We start from the raw sequence: 14601 nt of genomic DNA on the forward strand, positions 1-14601 counted from the left end.
TGGGAGCGTGGGCCACCAGAAATGATGGGCAATCAGATCCCGGGTCTTACGGGGGTCCCCGCGTGACCTGCCAGTCTAGAGGAGTGTCCCCAGCGGAGGATTCTCCCTCTGTCAGCCAGGTGCACAAAAGTCCTCCCTAGAGGAATCTCCCCAACTTGCAGGGGATTGACAGAGACAATGCAAGACGGATAAATAATGTTTTGTGGAATTTCCATGGTGTCTTCTGACTCGAAAGACCTGGACAAGACATCGGCGCTCACATTTTTGTCAGCCGGGCGATAATGGAGCTCAAACTGGAACCTGGTAAAGAACAGTGACCTCCTGGTCCGACGGGGATTCAGCGGTTGGGCAATCTGGAGATAGGTGAGATTCTTGTGGTCCGTAAAAATTAGGATAGGATGAGCTGCGCCCTCTAGTAGATGTCTAAACTCCTCCAGAGCCAATTTGATGGCCAGTAACTCCCGATCCCCAATTGAGTAGTTGCGTTCTGCGGAAGAGAAGAGCTTAGAGAAATATCCACATACCATTGACTTGCCCTTGGAATCTCTCTGGAACAGAAGTGCACCAACGCTGACAGAGGTGGTGTCTACTTCCAACGAGAACTGTAGAGAAACATCTGGATGATGTAGGATAGAGGCTGACGTGAAGGCACTCTTCAGGCTATTGAATGCGGACTCTGCCTCAGGAGTCCACACCTTGGCGTTCATGCCCTTCTTGGTGAGGTTAGAGATAGGAGATGTCAGTGAGGAGAAGTTTGGGATGAACGGTCTGTAAAAATTGGCGAATCCCAGAAAGCGCTGTATGGCCCTCAGGCCTTGAGGGCGTGGCCATTCCAGGACGGACTTTACCTTTTCAGGATCCATCTTGAGACCTCGATTCGAGACGATGTAGCCCAGGAAGGGTAGATCATCTCTCTCAAACACGCACTTCTCCAACTTTGCGTACAGACGATTCTCCCTTAACTGCAGCAAAACTTGACGGACATGTTTCTGATGAGTGATAGGATCTGGAGAAAAAATCAAGATGTCATCACGATAGACTACTACACAAACATAGAGGAGGTCACGGAAGTTGTCATTAACGAACTCCTGGAAGACCGCGGGAGCATTACACAGGTCGAAGGCCAATACTAGATATTCATAGTGTCCATCACGGGTGTTAAATGCAGTCTTCCATTCGTCACCATGGTGAATCCGGATTAGGTTGAAAGCCCCACGCAGGTCTAGTTTGGAAAAAAAATTTGCATTACGTATACGATCAAATAGTTCTGAGATCAGTGGCAACGGATACTTATGTTTCACCATGATCTGGTTGAGACCCCGGTAGTCAATACAGGGACGCAGAGAACCATCCTTTTTCTTGACGAAGGAGAACCCGGCTCCTGCCGGGGAGGAAGATTTCCGTATGAAGCCCGGCTCCAAGTTCTCTTTAACATAGGCAGACATGGACAGAGTCTCTGGTAAGGAGAGAGGATATACCCTACCACGGGTTAGGAATGCACCAGAAATCAGCTTGATAGGACAGTCATACGCTCGGCAGCATCTCCGCCTCCCTCTTGCTGAAGACGTCCGAAAATGCAGCATAATGACCAGGCAATGCCAAACTGCCAATGACTGAGGCAGAGGAGGCTGAGCCGAATGAATCTGTACCAGGCAGCAGTTGTGACACTCGGTGCCCCACTGGAGAACCTCTCCAGAGTTCCAGTCAAGGATTGGGGCATGTAATCGGAGCCAAGGCAAGACCAGAAGCACAGCATGTTAATGGCCTTGGACAAGACAAAGAATGATAACAGCTCGGAGTGGAGCGCTCCCACTTGGAGCCTTATTGGCTTGGTCACAGCTATAACTGAGTCTGGCAGAGGTAGTCCATTTACCGATGCAACCATCAACGGCCTCTCCAGAGGGGTAGTGGGTAATTGAAGAAGATCCACCAGGTCTCTTCAAATTAAATTAGCAGCGGATCCAGAGTCCAAATATGCAGAGGCCCGATGCATTTCTCGCCGGACACTATGGTCACGGGTATGGACAATTTAGACGGAAGTCCTTTTTTACCCAAGGTTGTCTCTCCTAGCAACCCTAGGCTTTGGGACTTTTGGGGACACAGACGCACAAGGTGGCCTCCGAGACCGCAATATAGACAGAGTCCCAAGGTGCGTCTGCGTTGTTTCTCCTGGGTGGATAGCTTACACTGGTCCATCCTCACAGACTCCTTAGGAGGATCGGCACCTGAGGATAGCAGCGGCTGCTGCAAGAGTGGGACCGGACTAGGAAGGCCTCCCTCCCGACGAGCTTCTTGGAGCCGTTCTCGGATCCTCATATCAATCTGGACGGACAGGAGGATGAGGTCACCCAGGGTAGACGGTAGATCTCGGGTGGCAAGTTCGTCCTTAATCTTAGGAGACAGTTCCTGCCAGAATGTAGCCACCAGGACCTCATTGTTCCACAATAGTTCTTCCACCAGGGTGCGGAAGTGGATGGCGTACTCGCCCATGGAGGTGTCTCCTTGGCGTAGGTTTAGCAAGGAAGCTGCTGCAGATGAGACTCGTCCAGGCTCCTCAAACACAATGCGAAAAGTCCGGAGGAAGCCCTGGAATTCACGAGTCTCTGGTCCTTGTCTCTCTCAGATAGGATTCGCCCATGAAAGAGCCCTGCCAGTGAGGAGAGAGATGATGAAAGCGACCCCCTCGCCATCAGATGAAAATGCCCTTGCATACAGGCTGAAGTGGATCTGGCACTGGTTCAAAAATCGAGGACAGGTACCTGCGTCTCCATCATAGCTGTCAGGAAGTGACAAAGAAAAACGGGGATCAACACTGCCAGGTGGTGTAGTAGGAGGAACGGCAGCTTGTGCTTCTTGCCAAAGTGCGAGAATGTTCAAGGCTTGGAGGAGTTGGTCATGTGGAGACCGAAGGTCCAGCATATCCACCCCCGTCTCTTGTGACGTCATCTTGGTCTTGGATCGACCAGCGGGGGTTCATGGACCCACTGGGCCGTACCGCCTTGCCGGTATGGCAGCTGGCCAACAGGGCACAGGTAACAGTCTATACTTTTTGACCAAGTGGGCGTTGTGGAGAGAAGTGTATGACGCTGACCAATCAGCGTCATACACTTCCCTCCATCCATTTACACAGCACATAGTGATCCTGCGTTTTTTACTATGTGCAGCCACAAACACACAAATTAACGTTACACAAGTGTCCTGACAGTGAATAGACATCACTACCAGCCAGGACGTGATGTCTAGTCACAATCCTGACACTTTGGTATAGTTTGTGTGAGATTTACAGCAAGGCAAGCGTAATCTCGCGAGATTACGCTGTAAACTGTTATTTAAAACGAGATTGCACTTGTTGTGCTGTAAATCTCACACAAACGTTACCAAAGTGTCAGGATTCTGAATAGACATCATGTCCTGGTTGATAGTGATGTCTATTCACTGTCAGAGGTATAGAGATAAAGAGAAAGAGCACGGCGCCACATAGTGTAAGTAAGCCCAGGAATAGCAGTCAGTAAATTCAAGTGAATGCTCACCACAGGACAGTAGAACATTCGCGTTGAAATTGCTGTTTGGAGAGAGTGCTGCTGCCGAGATCCCAACTGGTTAGACCAATTGGCCACCGCAATGGAGACAATAAATGTTAAAGAAAAAAAGGGGACCAAAGCCGGCGCTGCTACTCAATGAAGGAACAAATAATGATTAATGATAATGATGTTTTATTGCAAACCAGGCTATGCGTTTCAATGCCGCACCAGCATCTTCATCAGGCCATTGAAATGCGTAGCCTGGTTTGCAATAAAACATCATTATCATTAATCATTATTTGTTCCTTCATTGAGTAGCAGCGCCGGCTTTGGCCTCCTTTTTTCCTTTAACATTTATTGTATTCACTGTTAGGACACTTCAGTAACGTTAATATGTGAGTAAGTGACTGCACATAGTGATCTAGCAGGATCCCTATGTGCTGTGTAAATGAATGGAGAGAAGTGTATGACGCTAATTGGTCACTGATTGGTCAGCTTCATATACTTCTCTCCACAACGCCCACTTGGTCAAAAAGTAAAACACGCCCAGTTGCCATTAAGAAAGTCATTAGTATAAAGCTAATATAGGTCCTAACTCCGTCAAAAATTATCGTTTTTCTAAATAAAAAAAACACTGCTGTAATCTACATAACAGCGCCGATCACATTATGTACAATATAGGGCACTTATAATGTGGTTACAGAGACTCGTTAAGTCTGGACTGAGCTCGCGAGCGCACCTTGGTGGTCACTGTGGAACAGGGCGGCGGTATGTGCAAACATCTCTGGAGAGAAGGGCATTGACTGGATGGAAGGAGTTTGTTGTCAGCGACCACGGACGTTACAGTTTTTAACGGCCGTTTGTTTTCCGAAGAAATATCCGAACAGTTTAACCAATACTCTGATTAAAACCAAATGATGGGGTGTTCCCGATCATTGCCTTGTGTAAACAGGGCAAATATCAGTCGATGAACAGGCAAGTGGTAAACAGGAAGATGTGCTGCCTACATGATGCAAATTCTTGGGGACGATCAGTGCTCTGTTTTAAGGGAGTAAATGAGCGCCCATCGACAAGCTGTATTTTTGATCAGCACTAGTTTTAAAGGCATAAACACGGGCGACATCTGCCTGTGTAAAACCACCTTTAGAGACTATATAATTACTTCCTATCTAACTGCAGACTCAAAGAACATATTGAACAATCTCTTAAAGAGTACTTACAATTGAATTGAACGTCAGACACACTATATGGACAAAAGTATTTGGACACATCTCTTAATTATTGCATTCCGGTGTTTCATTCAGTCCCATTGCCACGGGCTCATTGAATTTGAGCTTGGTACTGTAATAGGACGCCACTGTTACAACAAGTCAATATGTGAAATTTCTTCCCTCCTAGATATTCCATGATCAACTGTGGGTGGCAAACCACATAAACTTACAGAGTGTGGTCGCCGAGTGCTGAGGTGCTTAGTGCTTATAAGTTGCCAAAGCGCTAAAGACTGCAGAGTTCCAAACCTCTCTGGCATTAACATCAGCACAAAAACTGTGCATTGGGAGCTTCATGACATGAGTTTCCATGGCTGAACAGCTGCATGCAAGCCTTACATCACCAAGCACAATGCCAATGTCGGATGGAGTGGTGTAAAGCATGCCGCCACTGGACTCTAGAACAGTGGAACCATGTTCTGTAAGGTGATAAATCAACCTTTTCATCTGGCAGTCCATTGTGCCAACTGTAAAGTTTGGTGGAGAAGGGATAATTTGATGGGTTTTTTTTGCAGGGGTTGGCCTCGGCCCCTTAGTTCCAGTGAAGGGAAATCTTAATGCTTCGGCATACCAGTGCATTTTGGGCAATTGCATGCTTCCAACTTTGTGGGAAGGCCTTTTTCTGTTCGGGGATGACAGTTCCCCATTGAACAATGCAATGTCCATAAAGGCATGGTTTGGTGAGTTTGGTGTGGAAGACCTAGACCAGCCTGCAAGGAGCCCTGCCCTCAACCCCATCGAACAATTCTAGGATAAATTACAATTGAGGTTGTGAGCGAGGCCCTCTTGTCCTACTCAGTGTCTGACCGCACAAATGCTATTCTAGATGAATGGGCAAAAATTCCCACATACATACTCGAATATCTTGTGGAAAGCTTTCTCCGAAGAGTGGAAGCTGTTTTAGCTGCAAAGGGGGACCAACTCTATAGTAATGCCTATGAATTTAGAATAGGATGTCATAAAAGCTTCTGTAGGTGTAATGTGTAGGTATCCCAATTTTTTTGGCCATATCGTGTATTTTGCGGTCACTTTGACATTACTAATGCTGTTTTTGCGTTATAGAGATTGAAAGGGGTTGGATACAATACTAGAAGACCTAGAAGAGTGTTATACACGACTTTTCCAGGCAATTGGGATTTAACGATCTGCAACAAATTTATTTGGACCTAATCGAATTTGGCGGCGGCAGAATTAATGAATTCATTTTTTCTATCCCATTTCTCTCTCCCGAGATTGTGAGCGGTTTATATCTAAACAAAACCCTTACTTTATCTGAAATATCCATGATTATCAGGTCTTTGAAAAATATTACATCTCCAGGTCCTGATGACCTCACTGCTGAAGATTTTAAGCCGTTCTGTTGCATTTTAGCCCCTCATTTGGTGCAGGCCTTTTCCTCCATCATAGATTTTAGTAATTTTCCGCAAGAAATGCTTTGATAGGTAATAAATGTTCTTGGTAGGGAAAACCCTTTAATAGTACCACAAAGCAATGGGTCTTAATAGAGAATCACATGCTCAAAACTACACTTTTTTACTTTTTTAAGTGTCTACTCCAGGCATCCCTCCTACAGTTAAAGCCATACTGGAACTCTGGAAATTAATAACCACTAAGAACCATTTTTACTTCACCTATATTGCTCTATGTACCTGAGAATTGTATAAGAAGATACTGTGGCTACTGAACACCAGCTTGGGGACTGGGGTGCACACAAGAAAGCCCATGGCTACTGAACACCAGCTTGTGGGGGTGTACACCTCAGAGAGAGCTGACAACTTTTGCTAACTTTTTCTTTTACAGAGTGGCTACTGAACTCATTGCAGCGCTGATCACCAGGAGAGAGAGCGTTGTTGCATTGTGTACTTGCCAAGTGTTCAGCAGCGACAAAGACAGCGCTGGACACCATAAAAGAGGGAAGTGTGCCAGCAAACCATGCCCCGCCTGAGGCTGTGGCCCCTGTGCCATAGGTGGCTGACCCCTGCTGTAGACAATATACGTCAAAACTATATAATTAAGATATAAAGTGTCAGTACTGTTGTTTGTTGCTTTGTTTTTACCTCTTTAGCTATACTAATATATTGTAATGTATAGTTATTGTCCTTTTTGTTTTTGTTTTTATTTTCTCTTTACATTTTTATGGAGAATATTTAAAATAAACAAATATAAAGTGATGTCATTGCCTTATACAGTATACATACTAATTAATCTAAGATATACTATTTTACTATCAATACCTGTAATGTAAAAATATGCATTTAACTGGTTCCCGACCGCTGGCTGTGTTTTTACGGCCAGCGGTCATGGTCCTTAAAACCCGAGCCATAGACTTTTTACGGCTTGGGTTTTAACTTGCTGCCCGAGCGATCGGGCAGCTGAATGTCGGGTCTCCAGCTGTCAGTGACTGCCGGGGACCCTGAGGAGAGGATAGAAGCAGCTTTTACTGCTTCTGTCTTCTCTGATCACTTGTACACAGCGCTCAATGAACGCTGTGTATAGGAATAAAAAAGTTATAGCCAAAAGGGCTAAACGGTGTCTGGTCCTGAAGGCTCAAAATAGCCCGGTCCTGAACTGGTTAACATACCTGTAATTTTCTATTAAAATGACATTCCAAAACGAGAGGAACTGCTGGGATTTTTTTTTTTGTCTTCTCTTTTTTAGTCTTCCTTTAGGAATCAGTACATTTGGCATTTGGGAACACATAAGACTTTTAATATGTTTTCCTTTCAGAATGGTATATATGAGATAAGTGTACAGGCTCATGATACCTGCACGACACACTTGGACAGTTGAGTGTTTATTGGTTTTCGTTATCTATAATTACACATTGTTTTATGTAGAAAATAATTAAAAATGAATAAATAAAAACACTATAAACCATAGACTAGCAAACAAACAAAGTTTCTTTGGTGAAACAGAAGCAGATATAAAAAGTTACAAAGGTTTAGACTTTCATTCACAAATACCCAAAGATTCACATTATATACTATACAAGTTATAATATAAATACAGAAAAAAAAGTATTATGTGCATTGTAATAGTAGAAAAACATACAGGTCAACACTGTGGTGCATTGCTGTCAAGTACAAAGTATGATACCACAAGGTGCAGCAGTCAGAGGAATTCATCAATCACACTACAAATAATAATGACTGTATGTCGAGAAGCCATACTATGGATATTTTACTTTATGGAGTGGCTATCTTCCAGCCTTAGCGCAATTGCCAATTTTTCTAATGAATTGGCTAATTACAATAAATAATAGAATCAGATGGCCAGAGGAGCTTCCAGTGAGTCATAGTGCCCCCTAGCAGTGAAATTGCGAATTTTCTTAAATTTCACTTTAAAACCATAATGGTTAAACATTGTCGATATAACATATATTTCAATGTTATCTCTGAAACATGCCTAATGTAAAGCATGCGCACAATGCATTTATAATTTACAATGGTTCGTTATTTAATAGATTTAATGCAATTCTTCTCCAATGAAAAAAATGATGACATTACAGACGCTTTGCTTGATGTTGATAGTTTCCCTTATTTAAAGTGCACGTGTCACATACACAAAGTAGAAGCAGCCATTTTGTAGGCTATTAGTAGGAATGTATAGTGTCCAGAGTTATTATGTCATGACATTGGTACCAGAATTCATATGCTGTATTAAATATTGCTGCAGCCCACAAAATGACTTCTTAAACATTTGTATAGGTAAAATGTACACTTTTATACAAAGATAAATAACTGTTAAGGGATCTTTAAATGCAGATAACTTAAGGTATGTTCAATATAAATGTATATAAAGAATTTATTTTTTATTTTATTTTTTACATTATTTTAGGCAATTATACCACAGTTGCGACTGATCATACCTAAAGGTCATATGTCCATTCAGGACTGCCCATTAGTTATAGGAATAGCCTACACGTATTTCAAGTGAGCAGGTATCCTGACTTCTTCATTTGTAAACTTACAGTAACTTAAAATATATTCAACTTGCTTATAAAAACAAGAGATGACATACTGATGCTTAGAATTCATGGTCGGCATGCATGGCACAGAAGCACCCTATAAGCTAAATCAGTATGGCTTCCTACATTTATGACTGTACGCATCACAGTTGCCGCATTCATCAATAAACATTCATAATTTCATTAAAAAAGACCTAGAAAATGATTATATGTACAAAATTTGTTACTTTTTTATTTTTATGTTTTATACAAAAATTGTAAAACGCACCTTGAATATACGCTAGTTGGTGTTTTTGAAGACACTGAGAGAAATTCCCCTTTTTTGGTGAAAACGACAAGTGTCTCCAACTAGGTGAGAGTTACACAATTCAAACTTGACATACATTGTTTAACCTGTGTTGCATCTATTTGTGCAGCAGTCTCGACGTCATTTATAAAACTTGCATCAAACAAAATGATGCAAACTTTTCCTATAATCTGATGCAAATAGGCTGCGTATATGTCAGGTCTGAGTTTGTATCAATGACCCTTACAAATAGCTCTCATTATGGACCATCATTATAAAATTCCAAAAAAGCTAAAGACAAAAAATGAAAAATATTCATCCAACAAATCCGTTTTGTGGAGTGGTCATGGATGAACAAAAAAAAAATAAAAAATACTGCAGTCGATGATAAAACATTTCAGTGGTGTTGAAATGATGTTCCCCACATATAATCTCTTTTTTCCACAACACAAAAATCAATAATGTTATATGGCACAAGTGTTATTGTAATGTACCTATAAAAAAATTCCTTGTGTGGCACAAACTGTTTTTTATGCCAAGTTTTTAGTTGTTTTTTTTTCCCAGCCTTTATCAACGAGTATTGGCTTAGTTAGTGATTTTACAGTTAAGCTGTATTACAATTATTAAATATGCCTGACTTTAGTATGACTACATAAATTTTATATACATGATTAGAAAACATATTTAAATCATCTTATTTACAAAGGTCGTCGGAGCTAGGGTCAAGCTGCTTAAATATTAGCATAAGCTTGCATTAATACAATATGTTTGCGTGTCATAAACTACAATACATACTAGAAGTACATTTTCTAGTAGGCTGGACAATTTGCTTACATCTGGTTTAGTTCCCTATACGTTTTAACACTTGATTAAAAAAAAATCTTGTTTTCTTTTGTTGTCTGTGTGACGCCATTGTCCAAAATATCCACGATCTGATCAGCTCGATAATGCTTCTTGAAATTCGAAAGAAAGGCACTGTAATTTAGGACTTTGGCAGATATGATGTCCGTTCAAGAGAAGTCTGGTGCATTCAACGTGGTGAATCCTGCCAAGTCCTGCTCCAACGGTGAAGATGTTTAGGAGTGTTTAGTGGAGTCCTCATCTCGGGTGGGCTAAATTTGTAGTAATATTTTTTGGAATACGTCCTTTGGTACATGGAAGCTAAGAATATAAGAGAGATTTGTGTCATGTATGTTAAACCAACATGAATTATACAGAACCTATAGTTGACATCATATAAATATTGATGAACACAACATTAAATAGGTTCTGGGGTTGCAATATTTCTTATTCATCATTTAGACATTTGAGAATATTATATACTTGTAGCCCAGAACTAGAGATGAGCAAATCAAAGAAAATTTACATTGTCTTTGTTTCAGTGACTGAAACCATTCCTTTTACAGAGCCATTTTTGGCTTTTTTTAAGACAATGGAGACCAGAATATAGATCTGTTTATCAGCCTCCTTATCTTATGGAAGGCAAATTTGGGTCCATGATAGGGAATTCACTCATCCCGAAAATTAGCAAAGAATTTTTTAGCACAGGACCGGAGACCTCCACTGATGTCCTCACAGATGGGTGCAACAAAGTGTGACCCTTTTAGCAAAAACCAGCCTCTAAATCTACATTTTTTTTTTAGAGTGGCTGAGCCTGAAAACACATTGAGAGTAAAGGAAATCAAATTCTGGTACCAAAGATCAATCAGATCAGGTCGATCCAATACGATCTTTGATATCTTCATCCAAGATATTCATGATGTATTAATAAAGTTCCGCACCTAGAGAACCGTACTTACGCCATTTAAGACAATAAAAGCTTAAATAGGGATCCATTTTAAGTCTATATTGTCTTAAAAGGGACAAATATTGTTCTATCATATAAAGTTCACAGATCTGCGAAACACAGAATATGCACCTTTTCAAAGTTTGCCTCATCTCTATATTATTTGTACTGGAATATGAATTATCTTTCAGCTGCAATACACTTTGTAACATTAAAGATATATAAAAATAGTATTTTTTTTATTATTTATATACTTACGTTTCATACATGTGACTTTAGGTAGATCCCACCTTCCATTCCCTCTGCAACGTATAGTTGGCATATGCCGTTGAATAAACCCATCTTTGCAGTGGTATCGGATCATGGAATTTATTTCATATCTTGGTTTAGACTTTCCAAATGTCTTAGCATTGTCAACAAGAGGAGGCTGTCCACAGGCAACTAAAAATGAAAAGAGCCGTTATGGGTCACTAAGTACTTTTTTCACAAAAATACAAATCGTTTTGCTGCCTTTTGCGAAATCTGAAATGCATCCAGAGTCCAAAAAAATCATAGCGTGAACTTGGCACCCTTCTTCCTAATTCAATGCCACACAAGTCAGGCAGATACTACTTAATTGTTTGCTAAAATAAAGTTAAACGTCTCAGTAAACCAATTATCTGTCAGCGCTGCTGATAAGTTCATAAGTTTAAATGTTGGCTTTGAACCACAGGGAAAAGAGGAATTAATAACATAGGTAGAAAACCACCTCATTATTTCCCAAATATCACTTAAAAAAATGTTTGTCGATATCTATATTACACATACAAAGCATTACTGAAAGGGCACGACTTTGGTAGATTTCTGCAAGTTAGTGGGAGAATCAGAATTTCTAATTATTATGATTATTTATTATCCGTGAAACTGGTCATCAACACGTGGCTCTTCTGTTGCATCTCCGGCATGCTGGGAGTTAAAGCTATGCCACAAGTTGGAGTTCACTACCCTAATAAATAATATTTCAGCCAAGCTTTTTTTTCGATGTTGCTTAGCAACAATGGAAGCAATCTGCTGGTGATAACTCAAGATTACTGCACTTTTGCAGAGATCCGGCGTTGTCTAAATTAAATGCTGATAGCATGTATTCCCAGCATCTTCAAACCTTGAGCCAGGGAGAGGAAGATGGCGGCCAGGATCTAATGCTAAATTGTGGATATTTTGGGGAGCATCTATTTTTGATAACAATGTGCGAGCAGAGGGGTCAAGTTAAGACCAACAGGAGGAGTTTTTCTTGTCGAACAATATATACATTTCTGAAAGTAATAAACTGTAATTCTATATTTCTCTTCTCTAACCAGTCTGTGGTGGTTTATATTCTGCTAACTATCCCATGGTTTCTGATTTGCCTCCTTTACTTTGTCATCAACACTAATTCAGCCTTTCCAGATGACTAACATTAAAAAAACATGAGACTCTGGGCTTTTTTTTTAGCAATTTGATTGGGTGAATCCCTTGGAATGTACCATTCCAAGGGATTCGCCCAATCAAATTGCTTTCAAGGTTAGTAAAGGGAACTTTAAATGTAATCATGAATGATGTATTCCCATGTTAAGCATTTATGGCATAGCCACCTCTATGGGAATCACCGGGAGAATGGCGGTCTTGTGACATAATGTAGACGATAACCAAGACAATACTGATGCTAAAGACCCAATATACAATGTCATTTTGTGTAATGTAAAAATACCTGTTCCCTTCTTGCAGGTGTATGTGAGATGATAATTGCAGGGCACATCATTCCACTGTCCATTCTCATGCCAAATGATTACGACGCAATCTTCACCCGCAGAAAAGAAGCTGTCTGGTTGGTTCGGCCTCCAGTTTTCATATTGCTATAAGGTATAAAGCAACAATTATTTTATATGGTTTTATAGAATTGTTTATATATTTTGAACATAATCCAAGCATTTTCTAAATACATTTTTCTATTTACAAGAAAGTTGTCACTATTATTATCACCATCTTCTCTATTATATTCGGGGGTTAACAGTTCACATGGTGACTCTGTTCAAGTCAAAAATATGCCAGGCTAATGACTGGCGCTACAAAGGTTCCAGAACAAAATACATGTTATTTATTTTTCTCTTCTCTGCTTTACTTATAAGGTTAAGAATGAGCAAGCTCCAAAGTTTGTGTGTTTTCTCAACATTTCCATGAGTGACATTTTATGACCTCACGGCTGATTACATCATCAAACACCTTTATCTTGGCTTAACTACTTTAGTTTTTCTCAAGGTCAATGCCAAAAATCTTAACAAGAACACGTTCACTTTCTGTTCTGATTTTTCCTTTTTCTTTTTTTTTCTCTTTTTTTTTTTTGCATTTAATCTTCTCTTAGCACTTTGGCTTACTGCCCAAGACTGCAATAATTTGCCATGATGTCAAAGAGATAATAACACCGGTACTGTATATAATTTTTTTTTCTTATTTTAATATAAGCTTCAAGGTTTGATGATTACATTAATGAAGGTTTTGTAACTAATACTGGAACTTTAAAAGGGTTATTTTTTTATAGTCATTTGCTTGTTTGCCACAAATATGTTGTGGTGGATTATAAATAGATGAACATTTATACTGTCACAAATCGAAACATTTTATTCAGTATTCATTCAAGGTTAAAATACCAACATCTAGAAATAGTTATAGTATAATAAATAAATCTACAAAATAAAATGTAAAAGTTATATCAAAAGAATAAATATCAGAATAGTAATAAAACCAAATAAATACCTATACATACGAGTGTAGGTATTTATTTATATATTCATACAAATACTTACACTCATCTGTGTCATTTATTTTATTCGAGAAAAAGTTATTTCTGGGTTATTGGCATAAACAAGGTAGGACGTTGATGTGGGAATCTGCCCAAATGCCAGTAGGGGTAAGGAAGGAATGTTTTTCACTCTATGACAGATTGGTCTGTGCCGTTCAAGGGTGGGTTTTGCCATTCTTTGGATCAATTGGGGTTTGTAAGTATAAAAGGTTAAACATGATAAACTTAGCTTCCTGTTAAATTATTTCTATGTAACTATATAATGTTATTGAGGCATTAGAGTTTAAAGAAACAAAAAAAAGTCTAGAACTTTATCATATACAGCATATAGGAATCCTTTACAACTTCTATGGCCTGCTGAAAGGAGTCCCACCTTGCCAATGTTGGGGGGGGGGGTCTTATTTATTTTTTACTGCTAAGCCACTCCCTCCTATTTTCAACAATTAGAGTCTGAAGTTTTTGGACATGTTGGAAAGTCTTTCTGTGCAAATGATATTAGAACTGATGTGTAAATTAAATCTAATAAGATTACTAGTCAATGAGACTTTTAGGGATCCATGTATTACTTGTACATGCCAAATGCCCAGCCAAGAAGAAGCCACCATCTACTGTATTCCCTGACAATGTCGCTGCAATTTCACTCCATATCCATAAGTCTTGAATTTTGTATTGTTGAATTTTGTTTTACCTGAGACATTTCAACTTTTACTACTATTTGTAGGCTGTGAATTATTCTCCCTATAGCTGAGCATTACGGAATTATTCAATGTGCCATTTTTATGGATTCAGCCATAAATATTCCCCAAAACAGAATTGTTTTATCATAATAAATTCTACTTGACACAGCATTTTTGGTTTCAGGCATAAAGATGTTTGAGTTCTTTAAATTTCAATGCAGTCACCCAGATTTTCTTTTTAAAGTATATTTTATCAAATATCAGTAAAATGTAATATTCAG

General features: G+C 39.8%; 1 protein-coding gene across 2 annotated transcripts in view; it reads right to left on the reverse strand.

The window, feature by feature from the left end:
• Positions 1-7676: 7676 nt before the first annotated feature.
• VCAN (versican) overlaps positions 7677-14601 on the reverse strand; it is a 76038-nt gene continuing 69113 nt past the window's right edge. For both annotated transcript variants that reach the window (XM_075837611.1, XM_075837603.1), the window contains 3 exons: positions 12555-12699; positions 11087-11269; positions 7677-10203 (listed from right to left, as the gene is read on the reverse strand). In XM_075837611.1, coding sequence (XP_075693726.1) covers positions 10073-10203; positions 11087-11269; positions 12555-12699 — 459 coding nt within the window. In that variant the 3' untranslated portion in view covers positions 7677-10072. The remainder of the gene's footprint in view (positions 10204-11086; positions 11270-12554; positions 12700-14601) is intronic.

The sequence above is a fragment of the Rhinoderma darwinii genome, chromosome 1 (genome assembly GCF_050947455.1).
Source record: "Rhinoderma darwinii isolate aRhiDar2 chromosome 1, aRhiDar2.hap1, whole genome shotgun sequence".
Taxonomy (NCBI): Eukaryota; Metazoa; Chordata; class Amphibia; order Anura; family Rhinodermatidae; genus Rhinoderma; species Rhinoderma darwinii.